At 57.5% G+C, this 27,323-nt stretch overlaps 1 protein-coding gene across 1 annotated transcript; it reads left to right on the top strand.

The window, feature by feature from the left end:
• Window positions 1-4,308: 4,308 nt before the first annotated feature.
• LOC102022785 (interferon-induced GTP-binding protein Mx1) lies at window positions 4,309-26,497 on the top strand. Its single transcript, XM_005375852.2, is given in 15 exon segments — window positions 4,309-4,404; window positions 7,242-7,352; window positions 11,105-11,297; window positions 12,272-12,409; window positions 13,612-13,766; window positions 14,411-14,549; window positions 15,061-15,259; window positions 17,117-17,195; window positions 18,211-18,333; window positions 18,725-18,866; window positions 21,353-21,511; window positions 23,415-23,491; window positions 24,313-24,537; window positions 25,902-25,983; window positions 25,986-26,497. Coding segments are annotated over 14 exon segments (1,902 nt in total). The 5' UTR covers window positions 4,309-4,404; window positions 7,242-7,307; the 3' UTR covers window positions 26,132-26,497.
• The last annotated feature ends 826 nt before the right edge of the window (window positions 26,498-27,323 follow it).

Here is a 27,323-nt window from a genome sequence, read left to right as displayed (position 1 = left end):
CAGTGGCAGATTTGTGAAAAGTTAACATGTCCTGATCTATTCAGATTTGTATTAATATAACAATTACGTATATACAATTCTTATTGCACTCATCTCCATACAAAAAACAAATTCTCAAAGGGTTCTGAAAGTTCAATGGTAAAACCACAATACCCTGACTAAATAACCTGATTACAAACAAACGAGTCTGAAAACAACATTCAAGTCATATTGAGAGAGCTTTACCATCATAATCCTTGCTTCCCATTAACTTTTAACAACAGGGCGTGACAACACTAAGAGATGCCCCAAGGGATCTTCTGCCTTTCAAACAAACTATTTCCTCCTGGTGAAAGGCCTCAGATGCTTTTCCATTGTCCTGTTCTCAACAACCACATTCTCCTCCTTTCCTCCTTGAAATCCACAGCCCCACTGGGGTCTCCTCTTTGGCCAAATGTTTCAAATCATCCTGCTGGCTCCCTTAATTTCTAAGGTAGATCTGGCCCAAAGCCCACAACAGTATCCATGCCACCATCCCAACTCTATATTGCATTGAAATTTTTCTGCCACCCAGGGAACATCTCTAAATGCAAGCAAAATGCAGACCAACTTCCTGCCAAAGCACAACATATACTACCTGCAGTCCAGCAGTCAACCCAGTCCTCCTTAACATAAGCCTCTGAGCCTCATCCTAACCAGCAGCATTTCCACCAGTACCATGGTTTTCCAGGCTTTGGCCAGAATCTCACATTTAGTTTACAGTATTCAGGGGCTGCCTCTAGGCCAGTCTCTCAAAACCTTTCCAAATTGATCCCCAAGGCTCTTAAGCCACATGGCCTGGCAGAAGCATAACAATGGCCCCACTCCTGGTACCGATTTCTGTTATCAGTCAGGGTTTACTAGAGAAGTAGATGTAACACAAGATACACAAATATGTAAGAAAGTACAAGACTGGCTTATGACAGCCATAGAGATGGATGAGGAAGTGTGCAGAGAGTGTCTGCGCATTGGAGGCCGAAGGATTCAGTCCAAGGCCTGGAGTTCACTGCAGCGTCCCGTGCAAGTCTGTATTAGGAGGCTGATGAGTCTGAGACGGAAGGCTAAAGAGTCTACACCAGAAGGCTGAAGGATTCAAGGTGGAAGCTGAAGAGTCTGTGCTGGAAGCCAGGAGGTGACGTCCAAGGTATGAGCAAAGACTGGAGCTTCTCTGAAAAATAGAAGCCAATCCATCTTTCCTCATTTCCCCTTTATACCATCCAGTTCTACACCCTGAGGTGCAGAATTGCTGAGCTGATTTAGTTAAGCTTCTAAACTTCTCAAATTGACATGGTCAATCAACCATTCCATACACCCTTGCATTTACACCTTTGCCCTTACAGGAGAGCTCCCCAGACCTTTCATTCAGTGCCCTGACTGCGAATTCAGTAATTCATTCAGTAACTCATCCATGGTGCTGCCTGCCACAAAGAAGTACTAGACGATCTATTCATTAGGTAGGTCCAAGAGCTCAGTAATAGTAGGTAGGATGGTACCCAAAAGATGTCTGTGTATCCCGGACAAATGTCCCATATGATTCTATGATCTTGTCAAAGTGTGTTGGAGTATCTCACCACATAGTTTGGGAATCAAAGTCTTATAGTATTGATTACTTTTTTTTTTTTTTTGGTTTTTTTCCGGTACCGGGAACCGAACTCACAACCTTGCGCTTGCCAGGCAGGCGCTTTTGCCGCTGAGCTAAATCCCCAGCCCCGCTGAGCTAAATCCCCAGCCCTACTTTTTTAACCTGAGTATCTCTGCAGTGGCTCATCTGTGACATAGGTAATTCCATTCAGGTAATTTCAGGGTGACCTCAGTGGGGGGAATGCTGTCACCATGGACCCAATGCAGTGTGTCTTTATTGGGATGAGGCCCCTACTCCTAAGATCCCAGCCAGCACTCTTCCTTGCCCCCCACGTTTACCAGTTAGTCTCAGACCAGGTGTCTGTGGGCAGAGATACCCAGGGAGATAAAGTTAGGAGGAGCCCAGGTAGACTGGGCTCAAATCGTGCATTCTGAGCTTATGAAGTCTGAGGCCCAAGCGGGCAAAAGTCTGTGGGTTCCATAACTTGTCTTCAGGTCCACCATGATGCCTAGCTCAGACCTCATGCCGTGCGTCACTCTGTTCCCCACCCAAGCTCCACCCTCTCCCCCAGATGCAAAAGCTGCTCTCCTGACTCTCTCAGACCCCCTGATGTGCTGCTGTACTTGTCATACTGTTAAATCTTTCTGCTTGATCGGTGACCTGTAGGTCTTAAATCAACCTAACATTTGCTGCCAGAAGGTTCAAACAAGTTGCAGAAGGTTTGCCAGAGGTGAAGCTTATGAAAGGGATTTGTATGTGCAGTGAAGTTGGCTGTAACCTGCACTTGTTGAAGCAGCTCTAACAATGGAACCAGGAAAGTTCCAAGGCTGTGGTAATGGATCAGTCTCTGGAACAGTATCCCTAAAGCTCTGATTGAGAGAGTACAGAAGCTCAAACTTAGGGTGATCCTGTAAGCAAGCTGTGTTGATCCACTGCTCTAGGGAGTGTGTCAGATCGATCTATGACCCCTGTGCACTCACAGGGGATGTTTATCTCTTAACAGTGGTCTTGTGAGGGACCTCACTAGCCTGCCCATATTTCACTGTGGCTTTTGGATAGTTTCTAGGTGGCCGTGTGAGGGCGGCTCTGGATCTGGGGCAGCTCCGAGGCAGTGGTGTTAGCGCTGTGCCACCTGTTCAGAGCCACCTGCTGTGTGGTGTGGGTCTCTAACAGGCCCTCGGGGGAGATGGCAGCTCTGGAAGGGGAGTGGTGGCAGTGCTTGGGCACCTTGGGCGTCCCACTGCAGGAAGTGCTGAATGTTGGGCGTTGTCCATGCAGAGTAGGAACAGACCACAGGGCTGATCTCGGTTCAAGGGCAGAGATGGTTTGCAGTCTCATGGTGCTCCACTTCCTTTTCTTAGGTTAAGCAAAGCAGTACTCACTGCCAGACACAAGTGAGGCATGAGTGTGTGCTGTGGCAGGGGTGGGGCGTGCCCTCTCACCACCGTGGGAGTGGCTGGCTCTCCCGTTGGTGAGGCTTTTGAGTAGGTGTGTTGGTTTGGGGCTTATTTTGCAAGGGGAACAATATAATACAGGACACATACTTCATATGATTATTTATAATAGTCACCCAAAGAACAGTATACAAAAGAGTACAGGAAATCTGTCCACACACTAAGACCAAGGAATCCAGAGCCTGGATCCCACAACAGTGTCCTACATGAGTCCAGCTCATAACAATGCCTCCCACGAATCCAACTGGAGGCCCAGAGCCTGTGACAACGTCTCATGCCGGTCTACTTCACGGATCTGCTGGGAAGACCCAAAGGTCAGTGGTGGAGTCTACAAAATCTGTGCCAGTGGGATGAACGACCTGTGCTAGCAGGCTGAGGGATCTGCACTGGAGCCAGGAAGCGATGCTCAGAAGAACCAGAGCTCCCCCAAAAGGTACTACAGCCTTTCTCGGCAACATTGAAGTCCCGAGCTCCTTGGAGGATGAAAACAGCCAAGTTCATCAGGAAAGCCAGCTCCCCACAGCCTCCTCCTTCTTCTCCAGGTCTGCCTTTATTCTGCTGGCAACAGTCCCCAGGTGGGCTCCCACACCCAGCACCACCCTTAGTCAGTTCAGCTGGGGGTTATAAGTTGACCACCAGTTATCAATCCACTACAGTAGGTGAAACCTGTTCCTCGTTTGCTGTGGTGCCCTTGTGTGTACGTACACGACAATGAGGTGTAGGCTTGCATGATGCAGGGTTATAAGTCCTGGCATTGCAATAAGGGTAAGATTGCTCTCTGCTGCCATTGACCACGACTTGAAGTAAGGGCTTGTTCCAAATTAAAATTGCTGCTCTCAGCGAGGTGATGTTTGTTGTCCATTTCTGCAGAGGATGTGAATATTATCCGTTGTTCTAATGTTAACACAGTAACACCCGAAAATCAGCCTGTGTCCCTCAGGGCGCTGTCAGACCGGGTGGCTATTAGAAGGGATCAGGTCCCAAAATCGGGGGTGGGGTGGGGTGGGGCGGGGAGGGAGGGATGTCCAGGCAGGTGACGCTCCCGGTGTAACCTTGAAGGAGGCGCCTGGACCAACCCAGGGGGATCAACACCAGCAAATCTGTACCCTGGGGACCTCCCTGCCTGCCCTCCCAGGCCTCGCGAGGGCTGTGACTCCTGGGTCTCATGTGGCCTGGGCTTTCTGGATCCTGTCCTGGAAAGAGCCCTCTGGTGGGAAAAGCCTGTCTTGGCCCAGTGTGAGCTGCAGGCTCGCCCTTGGCCCGCAGGGCAGCAGCTCTGTCCTCTGCAGAAAGCCTTGGCCCCTGAGCTTGCAGCCCGGGACAGGTGTCATTCCCGTTCCGCACTGGCAGGTGAGGGCCCCAGAGGGCTGGGCAGGGGCTCAGGGGAGCTCCTGGGGGTGCGTGGCTTCCCCACTTGGCCTGGCCGGGGGATGCCGGATTCCAGGAATGGGCGGTGCTCAGCACAGGACCGGGCCACTCTGGGCCTCTAGCCCTGCTTCCTGAGCCCTGGAACTTGGTCACTTGGCTCTCCAGCTCCCTAGGCTCCCTGGCCCCGCCCAGCTGGGTGGCTCTGCTGGGGAAGCCACTCCCCCGTCCCTGCAGACTTGGGGGCTGTCCTGAGGACCGAACTTAAGCTAAGGGGAGAGCGTGCAGCCCCTTGCAGCCCTGAAGGGCCTCGGACCTCCCCAGGCGCAGCCCTCTCAGGACGCAGGCGGCCGATCAGTTTCGGTTTTGTTTCTTCTCAGGCCCCTCCTCCCGCTGTGGTCACAGGGTGCGGGGCTTCCCAGGGTTAGGGTCAGTGGGGCCGGCTTTGCATAAGCCTGAGATCCTTGTCCTGAGCGTCTTGTCCGGCACTGCTCTGAGACTGGTGAGTGTTACTCCCTGAGGTCTCGAGGACAGGCTAGGGGACCCTCCGGGAGAGGGGGTGGTCATGGGCAGTGCCTGGGGCTGGGGTGCTGGTGCCTCTGGGTGTAATAGCGAGAGCAGTGGGGATGCAGGCGACGCCCCTTGGGAGCAGACCCCCTTTGAGTCCTGTCCCGCGCTGCCCAGCCTCATGGTGGGCTTCGGGAGCAGCCCCCAGCTGGGCCTTCCTGCTGCAGGAGGGCAGGGGTCAGGGCTGGGGGTCCTCAGGGACTGGGGTGGGGGCATGTAGTGAGCTTCCAATCCCTTGCTGCCGCTGAGCCTCCAACACAGACCCCCCCCCCCAACTGCCCTGTGCTCCGTGTTGGCTGCTGAGGTAGCATCGGGACCTGGGCAGCTGGAGCAGAGAAGACTGGGGGACAGGCAGGGTCCCTAGGGAGGGCGGGCGGTGCGGGGCATGGCAGAAATGCCCAGTTTACTGTCCTCCTGCCTTGGGACAGGAGACTCCCGGGAGACCTGGGGGCTGGGGAGGACTCGGCCTTCAGGTGCCATTCAAGTACCCAAGGTGACATGGGTGAGGGTGGGGTGGAGGGAGCTCGGGTGCTGCTGAAACCTGCCCCCCACCCGGGGACCACGAGCTGCCCAGGTGGGATCTTGGAATTGTCTGATCCCTGGGAACGGAGCTTTTCCTAGGAAGCAGGATTGCCGGTGTTAAGGTGCTCAGCCGCCCCGAGCCCTGCGCGAGTTACTGGAAGGAACCCTGGAAGATCTGAAGGTGTCACCTTCCCGCCTGGGGACTCAGCTGCCAGGGCTTCCTGCCCTTCTTCCCCTCCCCCAAGTCTGCCAGCCAGGGCAGGATGCGAATGTGCTCAAACCCCCAGGGGCTCCTCCTTCTCGCCCAGGAACATTTAAAAGCCACTGGGTCCTGGAAGCCGGGACCTGTCAGAGGAAGGGCGGAATTCCCAGACACACTTCTGCCCCTGGAGGGAGCCAGCGTGCCAAGGGCCGACGCCCAGCATCCGTGGCCTTGCTGCACCTGCCTGGCGGGAGGCCTCTCTGTGGGTCCTGAGGAGGAAGGGGCTGGAGCCACTTCCCCCCTGCTCCTGCTTGGGGTCTCTGAGGGACCCTCGGTGCCCGCCCAGGCTGCCCAGGCACCTGTGCCCAGGGCTGCTGTAGGAGGCCCCAGATCCACAGGAAATGCCCACTGCTGAAATCTGGGTGGAGGGAGTGCCGCCCCCACCTGCCCAGAGGGCAGCAGGAGCCAGCGTGGGCGGAGCGAGGGAGCCCCCGGGCATGGCCCTCTCCAACTCTGACTCTGGGGGAGCCTGTGGGAATCTGGCGGACACCCCTTGGCCTGTGCCCGTGGGTTCTGCAGCTGGGAGGGGAGGAGAGCCAGCTAGAAGGGCTGGCACCCCTGCAGCTCCTCTGCAAGCCCAGGGTATGGGGGGACAACTGCGGAACAATGTGGGGTGGGGTCAGGGTCACTCTGCTCGACTCCCCCAGGACCAACAAGTGGCTATGACCCGGCACCCTGGTGCCCAGTGTGTAGAGTGAATGCACAGAGACAGGCGGCACCTGCGGGCACACCTGGGTGTCAGGGATGAGGCAGAGGCATAGACGACACAGTCCCCGGGACTTGGCTTTATGGGCATGTGGGCTGCACTCCCACGACCACACACCCGAGAAACGGAACTCGAAGGACTCAGAGCTGTCCACCCTGTGCCCTGTGACACAGAAGAAGGGGCTGGGGCACCAGAACCCCCAGGGGCATGCCTGCGGTGACCTGCCTCCGCCACCCTCACCACCCCATTAATGCTGGGCAAAGCTTTCAACTCATGAGCCTTGAGGGGCATTTCAGACGTAAACCACAGCACAGATCTCATTTTATGAAGCAAACAAGGAAGGCAGTAGACTCCCCATGTCCCGTCTGGCCCATGGGTGCCAGCCTTGGAATGCGCTTGAGGCAGTGGTAGCCCTGGAGACCAGTGCTGCAGAGAGGCAGAAGAAAGGGTCCTCGCCGTGGAGTGGGGGACCCCTGAGAACACCAGCTCTTCCCATTGGCCAGTGGGGTGGGGGAGGTATTTTGGGAAGAAATTTCTAGATTGCCAAAATCCATGGATCCCCCCTTGTAATTTCCAAGGAGCGCATCCCACTGCCCCTTTCCAGCTGGAGCAAGGAGGGCGATGCTGCCCTGGACACATACCTGGGGTTGGGGTGCAAAGAGGGGCAGCTGGAGGGCTGTGTGTGGGTGAGCTCTGAGCTCTGGCCAGCAGCCACCTCAGGGCTTCCAGACCGCGCTCATGTGCTGGGTGCCATCTTTCCTTAAGCACGAGAGCAAGAGGAGAAGCAGGAAGAAGACAGGTCGTTCTTCAAGGAAAACAAAAGAACGCAGTATGGCTGGAAAACCCAACCCCAGGGGAGAGAAAGCCCCGGCCATGGTAAGTTGCTGTCCATGCGGACAGGAGCAGTGTCCGTCCTAGGCGTACAGTGGGGAAGGCCAGAGAGGAGGTGGGCGTGGCTTTCCTGAGGCGGCGGCTTCTCCGTCCTTCTGCGCTCGCTCTGCTTGGACAGCATGCAGTGGAATGGAGACTTCCCCTCGGCCCGGTGTGGCTGTGCTGCCATCTCGGAAAGCAGGGGAGATGCCGACAGGCTCGTGTGGGAACTGGCTGGATCCCAGGTCCAGGAGCACAGTGCTGGTCCTGTCCACCGGGGATCATTATCCAGTCACAAACCCTACGAGGCCTCCCCGTGACATCTCCTCCCCAGGGAACCCCCATGGTGCCCCATTTCCTGCCGTGAGGATCTAGTTTTGGCGGGAAGGGAACATGGGCTCCGGAACGTGTCCCTGCCAACTTTGGTCCCAACACCGCCCCTTTTGACCTTGGGACGTTCTTTCCCCACTCAGCAGCCTGGTTTTCCTTGTATAAGATGAGTTCGTGGCTATTGAGAGGAAGAAATGCCCTAACGTCAGACCCGAAGGAAGTACACTATTTATGGTAGTTACCAGGCCTACCAGCCTGTTTCACATTATCTCATTTTCTGGGTAACGGTCAACAGATTTGCAGTGATATTAATAGCAGTGTTGACCATCAGAGACCAGTGAGAACCCCCAGCCGTCCCTCCAGGTCCACAGACTCCCTGTTCCCGTTTCCCTCCCTGCCCTCCCAAGCCTCTCTCTTGCTGGGCTGTGACCCTCAGGATGTGGGGCAGGAGGAACTCACAGCCTTGTGTCAGTCAGCTTTGTGGTACTGTTACAAAAAGTCCTGAGATAATGAACTTATAAAGAGAAAAGGTTTACTTCGCTTATAGTGTCAAGGTTTCAGCTCATGACCAGCTGACTCCATTGCTTCGGGCACCTGGTGGCTTGGCACAGCTGGAGAGGGCCACAGGGCAAACAGGCCACCTCAGGGCTGGGAAACAGAAGTGAGAGAAGGGTGGGGCTGGGTGCCCTTATTCACTTCCCCTCCTCCACCCAGTGATTGGAGTCCTCCCTGTGGGGCCACCTCTTCAGGTCCCTGTACTCCCAACAGCAGCAAGCAGGGACCCAGCCTGCCCCACTTGTTTTTGGGGCACGTTTCAGCTCCAAGCTAGAGCACCCACTCACACCCATGACCTGGACGCAGCTGGCCTGCTCCTCTCCCGCTGACACAGTGCATCTGTGATCCGCCGCTGGGAAGATAGAGACGGTTTTCAAAGTGGGGCCCCAGCCAGCAGTCCCAGCACAGCGTGGAGGTGTGAGAACGGCAGGTGCTCAGCCGTCTGCACTGTCACACCTGTGACACACCCTAGCAGGGCCCCATGCGGAGGGCTCTGAGGAGCCAGGCGGAGGTCTTCACTCCTCGGAATCCCTGTGCGCAGCGCTGTCCCAGGCAGGAAAACCAAGACGGTGGCAGGGACTCTGGGTGAGGAAGGATCGTCCTAGCGGCCCGCTCACCTTTGACATTTAACACGGTCCCGACAGGCCCGTCACACAGCAGCTTGTACCGCTGTCGGTACAAGCAGATCTCACCCCTCTCATTGGTCTTTTCACTACCAGTGAGAAAACTAATAAAAAGCCGTCCGAGGGGACAGTCATGCGCCTACCACAGCGGCGCAAGCTGGCAGGAACGTGTCAGTATGACTCGCTAGGCTTGGGAATACGATGTCGGTACTTGTTTTCGGTTTGAAGTGTTTGTTCCCTCTTCACACATAAACCTGTGTATCTTAGGAGTATTTCTGCCCAATGCTGGCATGTAAACACCCTCAGCACCCTGTGATACATCTTTAACTAGCAGCGGTGTCCTCACCCGATCAAAACCACCCTCCTTGGGGCACGAGGGCCTTCTGGGAGCATACATCTGCTTCTCTCCTCCTGCTTTGCTGTGCGTCTCTCTCTCTCCTGTATCACAAACCCCAGAACGCGTTGCTGTTCTTTTCATTCAAAAAGTCAGTTACCTTTAAAGGATATTTAAATAATAAGAAAACATACAGTAGTTAGCACTTGCGGAGTCAATTCCACGGTGTAGGTACTGATTCTCAGTGGGTGTTCCTTCTGCTGTGTGGGGGATGAATTGGTCCAGCTTTTGCATGTCTAAGAAAGTCTTGATTTTCTGCTAGTTTTTGCTATGTTTAATCTTCGATTTGATTTTCATGAAAACAGCACAGGAAAGCAGTGAAGAGCAAGCTACAGATGGCTGTCTGCAGCCCAAACTGGCTGCTGCTTCTCAGCCACATTGCCTGCACTTCCAAGTCTCAGTTTTCTCATCTACAAAATGGGCTATAGCAACCCTAATCAGCTAACTGCCTCCCGGAGGGGTGGGAGAAGGGGGCGAGAGAAGATGTGTAAGGTACTAGGGACAGAGTCCGACATTGATAATGCAAGCTCTCATCCATCTTGTTTTTATAAAAGAAGTGGCAGCTTAATAAATACTATTTAAAACACAATAATCACAACTTTGCTGCTTATAGTGTCTCAGTCAAGCATGTCTACCTGGAGACACACTGGCCCCTAAACATCCCTGTGTTCTCTGCCAATCCTCAAATGTAAATTTGGGCCACTCCTGTCTTTGTTTCTAAACGTATTTTTTTTGGGTACTGAATTGTCAGTTTTTGGTGTTTTTTCCATAATTTAAAGATCTTGAGAAACGAGGTTGTAGCTCAGAGGTAGACCTGTTTGTTGTCTTGTTTTGAGACAGGGTCTTACTATGTAGTTCAGGCTGTCCATATGTAGCCTAATTGGACTTGAACTCACAGCAGTCCTCCTGCCTCAGCCTCCTGAGTTCTGGGACTATAGGCATGCACCACCAATTCCCAGCTCTCAAATGTAAACTATATTTTAGCACATTTGAGTTCCTAGGTTCAATATGGTTATGGCTTGTGTCTAGATATCTCCCCAAAGCCTCATGAGGTCATAGGTGGGGCTTTTTCAGAGGGGGCTGGATCTAGAGTATGTGACTGATTCATGATGCAGTGCTAGGATTAAGGATTCTAGGATTAAGGGTGGGTGATTACTAAATCAGTCCACTGATAGGTTTGGCACTGCTCTAACCCAGGAGCCTTGACAGAATATAAAATGGGGTAGAAAGAAGATGCTAAAGTCAGTTGCTGTTTCCTTTGCTTGCTTTGCTGTCTTCTGCCTGCCATGAACTGTTGCCCTCTGCCATGCCACCCTCCTTTGGGGCCAGCTGATTATGAACTGAAACCTCTATGAACTGGGAGCCAAGTAAACCTTTCCTCCTCTAACTTTGGGTGTTGGGCATTTTATTTATAAATGAGAAAAGTAACTAAAACAAGTACCAACACCAATAAAAATTTTATTGGAAAAACTACTGTTATTGTCTTCATAGTGATATTGCTTCTGATTAGAAGTCTGCTGTCAAGCTTGACTTTGTTCCTCTGTATGTCATTTGTCATTTCCTGACTGCTGTTACGTTTTTCTCTCTACACCTGGCTTGAGGAGTTTTGATGTGATGTGTTGTTATGTGGTTTATACCATATGTTCCATGGTTGGGATTCATTTCATTTCTTGGACCTTTGGGCTCACAGTTTTCATCGGTTGACGACTTTGTGCATATTATTGCTTCTTCAAATATTTTTCCTGTTTTCAATGCAATTTGGAATCCCAGCAGTCTGCTTGTAACTGTTCTTGCAGCTGGCCATTTTCAGTGGCAGGGCGGACCACCCAGGAGATTCTGCATTTTCACCCCTCCAGGTGTCTGAGAACAACCTCTGCAGGCAGTACGAGGAGAAGGTGCGGCCCTGCATTGACCTCATCGACTCGCTGCGGGCCCTGGGCGTGGAGCAGGACCTGGCTCTGCCTGCCATTGCTGTCATCGGGGACCAGAGCTCGGGCAAGAGCTCCGTGCTGGAGGCCCTGTCAGGAGTCGCCCTCCCCAGAGGCAGCGGTGAGAGCTTTGTCCTCCTTAGTCAGGTTGAGCTGCCCGGAATGGGGGAGGTCCTCCCACAGCTCTGGCACTGCAAGTGCACGTGAGGTTGTGGTCTTTCTTTATGGACTGCAGACAGCCAGCCCTTCTCCTGGCTGCACGTGGCCTTCTCCCTGTGCAGGATCCTGCTGTCTCTGGCACCTCTCATAAGGGCACCTGTCACAGTGTCAAGGACTCCACCGCTGTTATCACTGCTACCTCCTTTAACGTGAATGGCTTCCCCAAGGCCCTGGCTCCCACACAGGCACATTGGTGAAGGCTTCTGGAGAGGCATTCGGGGGGTGACCGTGCAGTCAGTCGCACCGTCTCACTGAGTGTGTCTCTGGGCTCTGTGGAACCTGCGGTGTGGGAAGGTCTGAGTGAAAGGACCAGGCCCCAGCTGTGCCGTGTACTCGGGGTGCCGTCCCGAGCCCCTCCCTGGGGAGGTGCAGATGGGCACTCAGCTCAGCGGTGCTCTGTGAGGTGCATGGCCGAGGGGGCCAGTGAAGGCTCCAGGGAGGAGGTCAGAGCCCAGGTGAGAGTCAGAGCTCAGGACACGGGGACGTGAGAGACAAGTGGGTCCGGGAGACGTGGAGAGTAGTGGGTCGAGGGGCCGTGCTGGGAGAGCGGAGAGTGGAGCCTGTGTCGGGGACCCTGAGGACGCGTGCAGGTGCTGCAGGCCTTCCCATGTGTCCTCCGACGTGGCTGCGGGGCGTTGGGAGGAAGCAGGAAGTCTGACATGGCTTTCAAGCATGAAGAGAAAATTTCTTGGGTGCCTGCTGGAAATGCAGAGGCCTGAGGTCACCTGACGTGAGGTCTCAGGGCATCTGAGGGGGAAAGCACAGTGGGCTCTTTCCACCCCCGCTGTCCCGGGACTGTGCCAGTGTGAGCAGTGTCTGTCGGAGGCCCCGTGTGGGGACTCCGGGACCCGAGAACTGACATGGTGTGGCCCCCAGGCATCGTCACCAGGTGCCCTCTGGTGCTGAAGCTGAAGAGGCTGAGGCCGGAAGAGGAGTGGAGAGGCAAGCTCAGCTACCTGGACGTTGAGCAGAACATCAAGGACGCTTCCCACGTGGAAAGTGCAGTCATCAATGGTCAGTGCCTCCTGTGTCCCCCCTCTGCAGGGTGCCTGTTCCAGCCGTTTGGCGGGGCCTGTGATGAGCCCCACTCTGTCCTTCCTGGGTGCAGCCTCTGTCCTCAGGGACAGGCCTCTGTGGCCCTTGTCCCGTGAAGGAAGGGGCTCCAAGCAGCAAAGGAGGCCACTCCTGACGGCAGCACCCACGGCCTCCACCATCATAGCCTTTGAGGTCCAGATAGGCCCTGTCCACACTCAGCTGGAGGGACCAGCTCTCCAGAGGGGCAGGGCCAGCCCAGGAATGAGGGGGGCCCCAGAGCTGGGCAGCACATGGCGCACGCAGGTGGCAGTGAGACGACAGGGTGTTTCCTCAGTCACACAAACATCTGCCAGGCTCAGAGCACAGCTGGGTTGGGAGCTGGGTCACGGACCATGTCTCCTGCTTCTGTCTGTCTGCCCTGAGGACAGCCTCTGTCCCTGGTCCCTCATTGGTGAAGCCAGCAAGGCCACATTCTGCTGGCTGGGCAGTGGCAAAGCCCCTGTCACTGCCTTCTGCCACCTACCTGACGTTGTAGGTGACATTTTCATATGTGTCTGTGGCCTGAGCTCACTGCCATGACCGTAACTCCCAGACATGGGGACCTGGGGACCATTTGCTGCTTTCCCATAGCTGCCGTTGCCGTTATCTTCCCTCTGTGCTCTGGATCTGAGCTGATGTTTCAGGCGACCGGGAGGCAAATTCCAGCAAAGGGTGTGAGCGAACAGTTAGAGGCAGCCGTTTTCATCCAGTGTGCGTCCTTCCCGAGGGGGCCTCGAGACAAGAGCCTCTGTGAGGACGCCCGCAGCCAGGGCTGCTCCTGCCTGAGCTGACCCCTCCCCAGGTCAACCTGCAGCTCTGGTTTGGGGGATCCCCTGCATATGAACTTCTTCCCATCTCCTCCCTGTGACTGTCGCCTCACCATAGAGGGAGGGATAAGGGGGTCCGGGCTCCACTGGGGCCTCGTGGGCGGCATTACCAGGACTCCCTGGGGACAGCACTGGCCACAGCTTGGAAAGTGCTGGGAGTGCTCTCAGGAGCCGGTCTGCTCTGATCTCACAAGGTGGACTCGGCCTAAGAGGAGCTGTGTCCAGAAGCCCGGAAGCGGAGGTGCTTTCTGGGCCTCCCCGGGAGGGGAAAGCCCCCCTCTACATGTCATGCACCTTCCTTTTTCCCTCTGGCAGCCCAGGATACAATCACAGGGGACAGAGAGTGCATCAAGGACGAGCTCATTAGTCTGGAGATCGGCTCCCCCACTGTCCCGGACCTCACTCTCATCGACCTTCCTGGGATCACCAGGGTGGCCGTGGGCAATCAGCCGGTTGACATCGGTCACCAGGTAAACTGCAGACGCCCTTCAGACCTGGCCTGGGGCGCAGGCGGCGGCCCCTGAGGGCGGCTGTGAGTCCAGGGCTGTGTGGGAGAGGGACATGTGGAAGCCTGGTGGCCTTAGCGAGGCCAGTGCCCATCAGCTCCCCCACCGTCCATGCTGAAAATGAAACACATTTCCTGTTCCTTCTGTCTTATTCGATGACTCTGCTTTGGCTGTGGTTCAGTTCTGCGGCACCTCCACTCGGGTGCGTGATGGGAGTGTGAGACACGGGTGTGGAGGAGACTTGGGGGCGGGTGAATCTATCCAGTTCGTGGACACAGGTTCAGGGAACGAGCCAGGCAGCGCTTCCGGCATTGTGTCGCCCACTGTGACCACTAGATCTGAGATTATGGGAGAAAGAAGTTAAGTGGCTCAAACCTCACCGTCCTCCCTGACCCCTTAGCTCCTGCGACTGCTGCAGTCGAGTTAGTCTGTCATCCCTCTGGCTTGGCAGGTGCCACCTGGCTACCCTTTGTGGGTTGGCTTTTCTGACATTACTTCCTGGGGAAGAGACACCCCTCGAGTCCAAGAATAGAGCAAATAAATTCAAGGTTGGGCCGGTCTGACCTCTCTCCCTCATCTCAGGAGGCCCGTAATGTCGTTTTTCATAGATCAAGAAGCTCATAATGAAATACATTGAAAAGGATGAGACCATCAACTTGGTGGTGGTTCCTAGTAACGTGGACATTGCCACCACGGAGGCGCTGAGCATGGCACAGAAGGTGGACCCCACAGGAGACAGGACCATAGGTGAGTAGCAGGGCTGGTGTTGGTTGTGAGGTTCCTGTCCGAAGTGCCCCTGAATCCACGGCCAGGCTCTGCATGCACAGAGGATGGGGACCTGCACCCACAGGAGCGACAGCCGAGATGCCACCGTTTGATTGGTTCCTTCAGCCGTTCTGCATGGAGGGCACAGGACAGTGGGAAAGCCGCGCCAGGGCAAGAGGGGCGCCGGGCCCTGGGAATCAAGGCAGGGGGAGCAAGGTGGACGTCCACAGGGATGCAGGGGTGGACGGCGGGTTCCCCGCCAAGAACTGGTGAAGGTCAAGAGAGACCGTGATGCAGGCGGTGCCGCTCCTCTCCTGGTTGCCCAGCGAGGCTCTCTGCCTGGGGCTCCGGCTTGCCCGTGGCTGTTGTGGGGATCCTCTTTGCCCTCCAACGCAGTGGGATCAAGCCCTGGCCACTGGGGCCGGGGCAGGAGCCACCCTTGCCCTCTGCCTGGGGACTTTGTGCGTCCCCTGATCCCAAGTCTCTGGTGCAGGCATCTTGACAAAGCCAGATCTGGTGGACAAAGGCACGGAGGACAAGGTGGTGGACGTGGTGCACAACCTGGTGTGCCCCCTGAAGAAGGGCTACATGGTTGTCCGGTGCCGCAGGCAGCAGGACATCCAGGAGCGCCTGAGCCTGGCCGAGGCCCTGCAGAGGGAAAAGGTCTTCTTTGAGGAACACCCACACTACAGGTGCGCTGCCGTTCTCGTCCTGGACCGGTGTCACTGAGGACGTCTGTCCCCGCCAGGGAAACACCCTGGAAGGCGGTATCGGGTGTGCGGAGTGTGGGTGTGTGAGCGACTGTGTGTGTGTGTGACTGTGTGAGAGAGACAGACAGACAGACAGACCGGCTTTGCTCCCTGGCAATAACGTGAAACTGGTCTGGAATAATGAAAGGGGAGTGCACAAAGCACTGTGAAAAACAAAACACGGCGGGGAGGGGCCGCGGCACAGTCTCGGACACGGTGTGGTGCTGGAACGGGAAGAGACAGAGACGCGGAGGGAGAAGAGCGGTGAGCCTGGAACCCCGGTGCGTGTGTCTGCACTGCGGTGAGTGCGCCAGCTGCCACCCGTGTGCAGCTGCAGCTCACCAGCCTGGCCTGGGACAATAGTATCTTCACGCATCACAGCAAAATAAATACCAGTGGAAGATTAAAAAGAGACAGGGACAGTTGCCCACACCCGTAATTTTAGCGCTGAGGGAAGCTGAGGAAGAAGGTCGAAAGGTCAAGGCCCACCTGAGCAACTTAGCAAGACCCTGTCTCAAAATTGTAAAAAATAGAAATAAAAGCAAACAAGTACTATGAGGGCCTGGGCGGACCTGGGATGTGGCTCCGTGGTAGAGCGCCCCTGGGGTCAGTTACTGGTACTGCAGTGTAGACATGAAATGCCGTGTGTGACACACGCATCTTACGAAGTGACGCGCATCCCAGAAACCGCGTGGGTGGTGATGCTCCAGGCAGGGCCACTGAAGGCTTTTCCAACCTTCATATCCAAGGCAAAATGGCACAGCCTGAAAGTGGTTTGGTTCCCCTGACGGGCACCCGGAGGTGGAGCTGCTGGGGCATCAGCTCTCCCGGAAGGCTGCGGGAAGGCAGCCTCGGAAGGAAGGTGTCACACGCTGTGGTGCGTGGCAGCGCGCTGCACACGGCACGAGTGGAAGAACGCGGGGTCCGTGCGTGGAGAACACGCGGGGTGCACGTGAGCTGGAGTCTCCCAGCCTTGGGAAGGAGCAGGCCCCCTGCTCGTTGCAGTGTGGGGGGGCCCTGAGGATGTGATGCTGGCATTGGTGACCCGTGGAGTCCTGCCACCTCACAGGGCCGACAAGGGCGGGGGTTGGGCTGGAGGAGGCGGGACGGGTGTGGGTGTGTGTGTGTGTGTGGGTGAGATGTGCAGAGTCTCATTGGTGCCTGGTAGGCGGTGACTGTGGAGGAATCTGACGCCACTGAGCTGGCACTAAAATGGTTAAAAAGGTCCATTTCACCTCATGCGTATTTTTTTAAGTATTGAGTATGCAGGTCAAACCTCAGCACAAATGTGCTGTCTCAGAGGGATGGTGCTCGGCCTCCTGCGCTCTCACCCTGAAAGTTCACGTCAGCAGCAGGGCGGCCTGCCACAGCCCTCCAGGCACAGAGCCGGGCAGCTTGAGGGGACAGCGCAGCCTCCTTCCTCCCTGTGTCTGGTTTGAATTCCGGCCGGGGTGTCTTCCTGCTCCACCCTCCTCACACACACACAGTGCCCGCTCCTGTCCACATGGAGGGCACGCACACCTGCCTAGCACATCAGAGGGACGTGTGCAGGTGCACGTGCTGCGGAAACACACCTGCAGTGGCGTGGACTTTTGTAGACAGGCGTGTGGCCTTGAGGCACTGTCCGTGCTCAGCTGGGTGGGTTCAGAGCGGTGTGGCAGGATCTGAGCTGGCTCCCTGCAGCCTCGGCATGCTGCCCGCTGCGTGTGCGCCAGGGCTCAGTCACGTGTCAGCTGTTCCCTGGGGAGCAGGCGACACTAGCCTCCCATGTGCCTAAGGCATCTCTCTGCCCTCACTCAGGGAGCTGCTGGACGATGGGAAGGCCACGGTCCCCTGCCTGGCAGAGAGGCTGTCCGCCGAGCTCATTGCACACATCTGTGTAAGTTGGGCAGGGCCCTGTGTCCTCCTGGAGGGACCTGGACACCGTGCCGAGCAGCGTGGCTCCAGCACCTCCTGTGCTCAGTGACCCTGAGGGATGAGGTGGGGAGGCCTGGCCTGCGGCTAAGGTTCTGCTCTTGCTGCAGCCCTGGGACACAGGTGTCCGGGCAGAGCCAGGATCCGCACAGCAGACCCGCGGGAAGGCAGCTTGTGGGCACCGAGGCTCGCGGGACCTTCTCTCCCCTCCACTTGGTGCCAAGGTTGAGGTCCCCCTCCCTGAGCGAGGGCTCAGTGGAGAGCAAGGTGACATCTCGTGGGCCATGATGGAGAGGCCAGCACTCACCGGGGTGACCACAGCAGAAAGAGCCCGCGTCCCTGTCGGAGCCAGCCCTGGGCGCGCCTCATGGACTGGTCGTTTACCCTTGCACTGGTCAGGGTCCTAACCCTGAGCTAGGGTTTGCTTCCCCACGGAAGAAAATGCTTCTTCTGCTGAAGAAAACATTGGCTGCTGTCTTCTTAAACCCGGGGTGACCGTTGTGCCCTGGCTTCAGCCTCCTAGTGACCCACACTATCCTAGCACCTGTCATACGGAAAGGGACAGTGCTAACATCCTGGCCAGGGTGGGCCGTACCCAGCCAGCCACTGGGCCAGAACACGACCGCTGCCAGCTGTACCCAGTTGAAAACATGCAAGTCATAGGATCTGTAGTTGTCCCGACAGCCACTTCTCCTGACAGAGAGCATCAGGCAGACGGAGGCACAAAAGGAGCTGCCCTCGGTGGCCCTCAGCAGGCTGGGCACCGTGTGCAGTGGGCACCGTGTGTGGGTTTATTGCTGGGAGTTGGCACAGGGACTGTGGCACTGGGGCGATGAGTCCCTGCTGTGGCTCTCTGCCCAGGAAGATCAGGAGGGGACACTGAGGTGTCCCACGGACCAGGCAGCCTCTCTGCAGAGCAGGCCTGGGCCTCTCCCACTCCTCGTCCATACTTATAAGTTCTACCTTCTCTTCTGCCCCAGAAATCCCTGCCGATGCTGGAAAACAAGATAAAGGAGCATCACCAGAAAACAACAGAGGAGCTACAGAAGTACGGCATGGACATCCCAGAGGATGACAGCGAGAAAATAGTCTTCTTGATAGAGGTGAGGATTGCGGCGGGCTGTGCCCGAGATGCCTGCGTTGCTGTCCGCCCAGGCGGCCTGTGCCGACTCCTGCCGTCGCTGCCGCCCGAGGCTCCTCTGTGCTCTGCCACTCAGCAAGAGAAGGGCGCCCTCACCCTGCAAGAGACAGAGGAGGCGGAGGGAGACGGAAGTCAGGGAGTCGAGCTCATTGCCGGGGCTCGGAAAGGCCCTCAGCGGGGTCCCAAGGGCAGCTGGCAGGCCACCACTCATCCTGGTCCCAGGGTCTCTTCCCTCCTTGTTCCAGATGGGCCATGAGGGGGAGAGTGGCTGGCACCCTACGGTACAGGAGACCTCCACGCCACCTCCACCCCGCAGGTGGACATCCGTGCTGACACGTTTCTCTTCTCGGCAGAAAATCAATGTGTTTAATCAGGACATCAGTGCTCTAGTGCTCGGGGAGGAAACCGTGGGAAGGGAAGGCACCCGGCTGTTTGCCAGACTCCGACTGAAGTTCCAGAACTGGAATTCCATGATTGGAGACTGCTTTGAAAAAGGTGAGTGCTTTGGTTCATTTGCGCTGCTGTAAATGTTTACCTCTGCAAGGGGAGTCAGACAGGGCGGAAACTCGCTGCTCACACCCTGGACGCAGGAGTCCAAGGGAAGGTGCCAGGCCGCTGGCCGTCTGGTGAGCCTGGGGCTCACTGCCGAGGTGGTGACACCCGGCTGTGTCCTCACATGGAGCAGGGCGGCAACTCCTCTTGGCTCTTTCCTACCGCATGTGATCTCTTTATAGAGGCGCAGCCCTCATGAGCTGACGTCCTCTTAAAGACCCACCTCTGAGTGGCACCACGCCTGGGGGAAGTTTTTTCAACACCTGAACTTGGGGGACACATTTAGACCACACCGCTGAGTCAGGGCTCAGCCCAGGATCTGGCGTGGTCTGTGAGGACACAGAGGAGCATGACGTGAAGGGCGAGGAGCACGCCTGGAGCAGGCAGCTAACACAGAAGCTGTACTCGCTGGGTTCCTTGTCACTAAATGAGGCCAGTAGGTACCTGTAACTGATGTCAAGGGACATGTAGTGTATAGCTCAGCTTTCCCATTGCTGACCCACAGGTTGGGGGTGAGTCTACCTGGCTCACGGTTCCACGGTCAGCTGGTTCAAGGCAGAAACATCATGGCGGGAGGGCGTGGCAGTGTCTTGGTTACTTTTCTCTCATTGCTGAGACAAAATACCCAACACCTAAAATTAGGGAAGGACAGGTTTACTTAGCTCACAGTTTGTGGAGGCTTCAGTCCATACTCGGCTGGCTCCAAGGCAGAGTGGGACACGGAAGAGGGCAACAGTTCATGGCGGTGGAAGACAGCAAAAGCAAGAGCAAAAAGGGAGGAGTGGCAGAGAGCGAGCCTCTTCCCCTCTGTTATATTGTGTGCGGGCTCCCCGCCCCAGGGCGGGTGTGGCACTCACACCCATAATCCCAGCATGGGACCATGGATCAATCAAAAACTCTAGAAGCCCATCCCATGACTGTATGAGGCTTTGGGGGACCATCCAGACACAGACCATAACAGAGCAAAGCTGCTTCTTTCATGGTGGTTGGGAAGCAGAGCCCTGGGGAAGAACACTAGACAGATGTGACTTCTCCAGGTGCACCCAGTGACCCCCCTCCCGCTGGGCACTCACACATTCACTGATGAAATTAGGAGATTAATCCAGAGGGGCGCAGCACCCCATGATCCAGCCACATCTTTGGGAGCCTGTTATCCCAGACTGGTTGGCCATTAGGAGACACTGATTAGGTGTTGCAGTCCATCCCGGCTGTAGAGGACCTGTCCTTACTGGTTGGGTGGACGGGTGGTGTGAGCTCCTTGCTCTCCATGTTAGGAGTGGAGGCCCCACTGGAGCAGTGCTGGCTGTGGTTATTCATTCCACGAACGACTTCATTTCAACCTAATTCCTGTTTAGAGTCCCTGTCTGTGGCACAGTGACATTCTGAGATACTGGGCTTAGGACCCCAGCACAGGAGCTTTGGGGGACACGCTGGAGCCTGTAACACCCTTCGGTGTGATGTATTCAGTCCCCGAAAGCCAGAAGCACTGACACCTGCTGAGCACGGCTAAGCCTTGAACCCTGCTGCGGACTGGGAGAAACCGTCACAAAGGAGCATGTTCACGAGATCCCTTGCCCGTGAAATGTCCAGATGGGGGAGCGATCGAGACAGGAAGCAGGGGAGGGGCTGCAGGGCTGGAGTGAGGGGATGCAGCGAGGGACCTGCGGGTGTGGTGTGGGGCGACCTCCAGGTGATGGGAACGTCCTGGAGTGGGAGGGGTTGCACAGCTCTGTGAATAACCCCCAAATCATGGGATGGCTCCCTTTAATAGGGTGAGTTTTATTGTATGTGAACTGATCTCGATGATGAGTTTCCAGTGGCGAAGGGGGGTCGGGCCTTCCCGAGGGCAGGAGGCAGGGCCCTTCTGCACCCCCACCCTGCTAGGGTCCCCACAGCCCGTGTCACACTCCAGGGTGCCTGTGTACCGTGTGGTCCCTGTGAGGAGGGCCACCCCCTGCTCCTGCTCAGCTCAGAGCAGGTGATCTGCAGGTGTCTTCAGCTGGTGCTCAAGGTCATCCTGTGTCCTAGAGAGCACTGGCTCTGGGTAAGGAGCATTTGCTATCGTGATCTTTTGTGTTTGGTAAAATCGAATGGGGTCTCGGAGATGCCATACTTGAGCGCTACTCCAAGGTCTGTCTCCCCTGAGTTCTGCACCTGCTGCTGCCCGCTGGCTGAGGTCTGCATGTGCCAGCCAGGTGTGAGGAGGCGAATTAACTTGCCACGGCTTTCTTTATTGCAGTCCAAAGGGAAGTTGTCCATTTGAAAATCAAGATTTATTTTTGATTGGGAGATTGTTATTTGGGATTTATGGGGTTATTATAAATTTATAATGGGGTTATTACATGGGGTTTTATGGGGTTATTATAAATTTATAATGGGGTTATTATAAATTTTGTAAAATAATGCAAAGCTACCCTTTCTTGCTGTAGATTATGCCAGTTTAAAAAGAGATGTCATGAAATTTGAAAACCAGCATCGTGGCAGAGAGCTGCCTGGGTTTGTGAACTACAAGACATTTGAGATGATCATGAAAAGTCAACTCCGGGTCCTGGAGGAGCCGGCTGTGGACCTGCTGCGTGAGGTCACCGGTGAGCGCGGCTCTGCGTGGTGATGTCTATGGCTCAGGCAGGGCGAGGGGTGAGAGAAGGCGGAGGAACTTCAGAGCCCTCCCCCGGGCGTGTGCTGCACGGAAACTTGTTCTCTGCTGTCCAGGGTGCCAGCCTGGGGCCGCACAGATCAGGGCTCTGCCAGTATCAGAGTGGGCACACACCCAGTGAGGGGAGGGCTTGGTCCCCAGGATTGTCCTGTAGCTCATAGCTCCATCCCAGGTCCGGAGTCACCATCTGAAAATCAGGGTCCTGCCTCCCTCTGCTCAGGCTTGGTAATTCCCTGGCCAGCAATGTGCTGCAGGGACTTGTTCTGGTGTGTCGCAAGGGTCCTGGGGTGTCACGCAGATGTATCCTGGTGTCATAAAGGATCCAGGGGCCGAGTCTCGGTGGAGCGGGGCTGCACTGCCCTCCCAGGGTGCCTATGCTTCGTCTGAACTTGGGCACCTGGGGGTTTCAGGGAGGCCTCACTGCAGAGGACAGGGTGACAGCTCCAACCCAGCCCCTCCCCCTACTTCTGGCCCCTGACACCATCCAACTGGCAACCAGGCTCATGTTAGCCACCCAGGGCCATGCTTGCCTCCATGTGCTGAGGCCTTTGGAGCTGTGTCCCAGCAACTCTGGAGCAGACCTGTGTGTTTCTGCCCCAGGCCACTCTGCCCTGTGCCTGTGGTCACTTCCACCCTCGAACGGTCTGCTGATGGGGCAGCTCTGAGGAATCAGGTCAGGGCTGAAACACAGGGCCAAGTGTGAGTCCCCTGGGCATCTCTGTGACTAGGGCAGGGTCAGAGCCCCCAAAGGAGACCTGAGTTTCATCCTCTGTTCACCCCTTGTCTTTTGTGTGTGTGTGTGTGTGTGTGTTTTCTTCCGGTTCCGGGAATTGAACTCACAACCTTGCACTTGCCAGACAGTCGCTGTGCTGCTGAGCTAAATCCCCAGCCCCGCTCACCCCTTCTTGAAATGCATCACCTGCTGGATTCAAAACTGAGTGTATCTCTCCCCTCAGGCTGCCCTGCCTGGCCTCCTCCCCAGAGCTCACCTTGCACTTAAGCAAAGCCCAGTCCCTCAAGGCTCCTTGGGGCGATGGGTCAGGGTGACCCCGGACACCTCGTGCCCAAGTGTGTCCAATGCACCTTACCTGCAGGCTGCAGAATAACGCACCTGCTTCCCTCATTACATGCTTTCATCATCCCAGATCATTTTTTCCCACCTAGAGGAAAGTTTGCAATCTTTACAGCTACAAAGACACACAACAAAGTTAAAAATCAACACACAGACACTGCTTTTCAGAAAGCTGTGATTTGGGGCTGGGTCTGGTAGCACACACCTGTGATCCCAGCGCTCAGGCGGCTGAAGCAGGAGGATCACTGAGCTCGAGGCCAGGCTGGGTATACAAGGAGGTCCTGTCTCGAAAAAAAAAAGACATGCAAACATAATGATACTCGGCAACGTGACCGCAACATCCTACAGGAAAGTAGAATAGGAGCGTGACTTTCAAAGTGACGCCAATGTGATTCGTTTAAGTAAGAACACGTTCTTGGGATTCTTTTCCAAATGGAGAACGTGGACACGTAGATTGTTTCAGTAAACTGAAGACTGAGGTGCTGGTTTTATTTTAAAGTATGAACATGTTTGTAACTCCACAAGAAATCACCTTCCTCGAAAGGGTGTCTACTCGGGGTAGAAAATGCGATGTGCGGCAGATCTGTGCGGAGGATTTTCAGCCTGACCCCCGAGCGGCGGCCTCTTCACGGGACGGGGGCAGGGGTGGCGGCGGAGCGGGGACAGAAGCCCGCGCTCCTGACCACTTTAGGTCCCACGGGCCGCGGCCCACGCGGAGTGGGCAGCAGCGGTCGGTGCTCACCCGCCTCTCCCTCCCCATCAGAAATGGTTCGCAAGGCCTTCACAGCGGTTTCTGACAAGAACTTCAGTGAGTTTTTCAATCTGCACAAAACCTCCAAGGTAAAGCCCGGGATGGGATGCGACAGTGCAGCGGGTGTGTCACGCCCTGGGCCCGCTCCAGCGTCCTGTCTGTGTGTGGAGAAGCGGCCCGGCGCTCGCCTGGGAATCCTCCCCGGTGTCCCCAGCACTGTGGGCTAGCAGCGGGGCTGGGAAGCGTGAACCAGGACCAGGGCCCCGCTCAGTGCAGACCACTGACCCTGTGGGAGGGGACGGCCCCGCGCAGACTCAGCGAGGGGCTCAGGGCAGGAAGCGGCTGTGGAGGGGGCGAGGGGCAGGACACCAAGCGCATGCACGGGCAGGCAGGACAGGGCTCCTGACACGGGGCACCCTGGCTCTGCCGTCCTCCAGCCTGAGGCCGAGGGTGGCCACCTCGCTGGCCCGTGGCCCTGAATAGACGAGTGGTGTGTCCTGGGGTGGCCGTGACAGGAGGACGTGGTCAGCACTCATGGGCCAGCACCGAGCCTCACACACAGTGCTCTGCGAGGTGGAGGCCTGGGTGCTTCCTGGGCAAAGCTGTCCTCCTCGGTGACCCTGAAAGCAGGGACCGCGCATGTGTGGGATGGGGCTGACCCAGGCCAGACCTTCCTGCCCTCGTGTGTCCCCTGGGGGACGCCGTAGCTTCCCCTCAGACCCACAGGGAGCAAGGAGGGAAACTGAGTCCTGGCTGAGGACAGAGCCGGCGGGGCCCAGCCCGGGGTGGGGTCTCCTTGCAGCACTGTGGGTGGGACCTCCAGGTCGGGTGGCCACCGCTCCAGGCTCTCGGGTGACAGGTTCCCGGGAGCTGTGGGTTCGCCTCTTTAGGGGTCTTTCTCCTCCTGCAGAACAAAATCGAGGACATTGGCTCAGACCAGGAAGAGGCCGCGGAGGCGGCCATCCGCCTTCACTTCCAGATGGAGCAGATCGTCTACTGCCAGGACCAGGCCTACCAGGACGCGCTGCAGCAGGCCCGGGAGAAAGCAGCCGTGGTGCGCGCTAGCTCTTTCGGCACTCCTGCACGGGACTCTGCCGTGACCGAGTTTCTGCAGCACCTGAAAGCCTACTGCCAGGTGTGTGTGCTCACGTGGAGGACGCGGGCCGAGTCCTCCTTCCCTGCTGCGAGCCCGGGCAGGGAGTCTGCGGCTGCGGGTGCAGGGCAGCGTCACCCAGCGGTGTGGCCCGAAGCACAGGGCGCCCCGGGGGCGGGGCTGGGAGCAGCGGCTGCGCAGGCGCAGGAGGCGACCGCGTGGAGACCCAGGGCGTCCCGCTTCTCACTCCGGGCATCCCGACCGAGCGCGTCGCACCGTGTGCTGCCCTTCCTGTGCAGCACTCTTTGTCCTTGTCTATCACGGCGCAAAGGACAAAAGATAAATTTCACCACCTAACCACTTACAGATGCCACGACTTAGGGACACGAAATTCCTTCACGTTATTGTGCAGCCGGCCTCCCTCCATCCCGACACTGACACTGTCCCCATTAGCACCGAGTCCCCGTCCCCTCCTCAGGCCCAGCACCCAGCACCTGAGCTCTGGCTTAGGGATCTGGGCCCTCAGGGCCCGCGCCGTGCGGGGTCGGCTGAGGTCTCCGAGCGCAGTGTCCTCCAGGAGCGTCCCTGTGGTCACACGGCTCAGAGCTCTGTGCTGTGGCGGAGTCCTGCCTGACGCTGTGTCCGTGCCCCACCGGGGGCTTCTGCACGTCCCGCCACCCCGAGCCGCCCTTCGCTGGCGCGGTCTGCTCCCTCCGGGCTCACTCGCTGCGCCCCTCTCGCTGCCCCCCGCTCGCTGCCCCTGCCGGGAGGGCCCCTGGGTGCTCCTGGCCTGCCTGGCTCCTCCCCGAGCGGGTGGCTCTTGACACACTGTCTGTGGTTCCCCGTTTGGGGGGTCTGTGGCCATGCTGTCCGTGCACCCCAGAGAAGGAAGCTGAGTCACAGAGGGGCGGCAGACCTTGACGGGCCGCCGGCACATGCCACGGCCCTGGGTCAATGTGTGTCGGAAGGAGCGAGAGCGGGAGGACAGAGGGAGAGGACGGAGCGGGGACTCTGTCCACGCTGGGACTCGGGCTCCTGCCTGGGCCGTCACAGCACAGACCCTGGCGCCAAGCAGCCCGAGGCTGACCCGAACAAGAAGAGCGCGGCGTTCCCCCGAGGGCGGGCGCCTGCAAATGTCCCTTTGCTGTGAATGTCACTGTTGCACAGCGTGTTCCACCCTCTTCCTTCCAGCACCCAGGTGGTGGTCAGGGAGGCCAGGGACAGAGGTCATCGCCACCGTGACCTCCGTGGGGTCCCTCTCTGTCCACGAGGACCCCCTTCTGCCCCCCGCGCCGAGAACACCGAGTGTGAACCCAGGCCAGGGTCTCCCTGGATCCTCCAGTGCGCACACGGCGAGATCAGGGTTCCCCCGGCACGGCCGTTCTGAGATCTGTCCTTTCCTCCAGGAGGTCGGAGGGAACCTGGGCAGACACATCCCCTTGGTCATCCAGTACTACGTCCTGCAGCTGTTCGGCCTGAGGCTGCAGAACCCATGCTGCAGCAGCTGCAGGACAAGGAGGGCTGCGCCTGGCTCCTGAAGGAGCGCAGCAACATCGTGAGGAAGAGGCGGCTCCTGAAGGAGCGGCTGGTGCGGCTGGGTCAGGCCCGGCGCCGGCTCGCCAAGTTCCCCGTTTAACCTGGCTCCTGGCCCCGGGCCTCTCCTGACGGCCGGGAGGGTGAGGTGGCCGCTGAGCAGACGCGCAGTACGCAGAGGCAGAGGCGCCTCTCTGCTTTTTGTGCAGTAGCGCTGGGGATCAGGAGGAGTCGACAGTCATTTGATTTCCAGCTGGAAGAGCGCAGCGGGGAAGGGGACGTCCCTCAGAGCTCACCCAGGCAGCCTAGGCTTTCACCTAGGTCCACAGAGCTTGCAAAAGGCAATTTCAGACCTGCTCCTCCCATCCCCAGCCCAAGCCCCGCCCCCAGCCCAGGCTTAGAGCTGCAGCCCTGCCCTCCACTTGCACCCTCCTTGTCTGCTAATAAACCTTCCTGGCTGGTTGATGTCTCCCCGTCTTACTTCTGTCTAACATGGACACGCTGGAAGACGCCCGTGCTGTTTGTGCCACGGCAGGCTCCCAGCCGAGAGGGGAGGGGCTGGTTCCTGAACAGGGGCCCGGCAGCAGGCCACAGCCGGGTGCCAGGCAGAGGAGCCAGGGACACCGTGCTGAGCCCTGCTGGGGGTCTGGGCTGAGGGACAGTGGCACATGAGCTGTCAGCCTCGGAGGACTTCCTCTCGGGTGGCCCGGGCCGTGTGGCCAAGCCAGGGCAGGGGGATGGACAGCAGCCACGCGCTCACTCCTGTGCCTCCCAGAGCCGGGCTCCAGTCCACAGGCCACTCCAGGCAGGAGGCCAGGGCGAAGGAGGCCGAGAGACAGACCGGGGCTGGGGGCCACCGGCCGGAGAGGCCCTGACCCTGGGCCCCTCAGGGGGAGCCCGGGGACGTGGGGACCCCAGGGCCCAGAAGGGATGAGGAGGGCTGAGGACCAGGGAGTGCAGGACGCTGTTGGGGGACACACACAGGACAGTCACGTGGGGACTGGGGTGCTGTCTACACAGACCCTGACATGCAGAGACCCCGAAACACAGGCTACCTCAGTATTGCCCGCTCCCTGCAGGGGGTGGGGCTCAGGCCTTGCTGGACAGTGGTGGCAGGGTGGGCCTGGACAAGTGTCCCTGTCCGCTCCCTCACAGACTCCGAAGCTCGTGTCCTTGATCCTCGGTCAGTTCCACATGTGCTCAGAGGTGACACTGGGGACACGGGTGCTGCGCGAACCCTGTCCATGGCCGTGGGTAGTGGCGCCCTGGTCCCCTCCCCGGGTGGCCTGTCAGCT

The sequence above is a fragment of the Chinchilla lanigera genome, unplaced genomic scaffold (assembly GCF_000276665.1).
Source record: "Chinchilla lanigera isolate Chin_1 unplaced genomic scaffold, ChiLan1.0 scaffold00006, whole genome shotgun sequence".
NCBI classification, from domain to species: domain Eukaryota; kingdom Metazoa; phylum Chordata; class Mammalia; order Rodentia; family Chinchillidae; genus Chinchilla; species Chinchilla lanigera.
The sequence above is the reverse complement of the archived record's forward strand: the minus strand, read 5'-3'. Positions and strand labels throughout refer to the sequence as shown.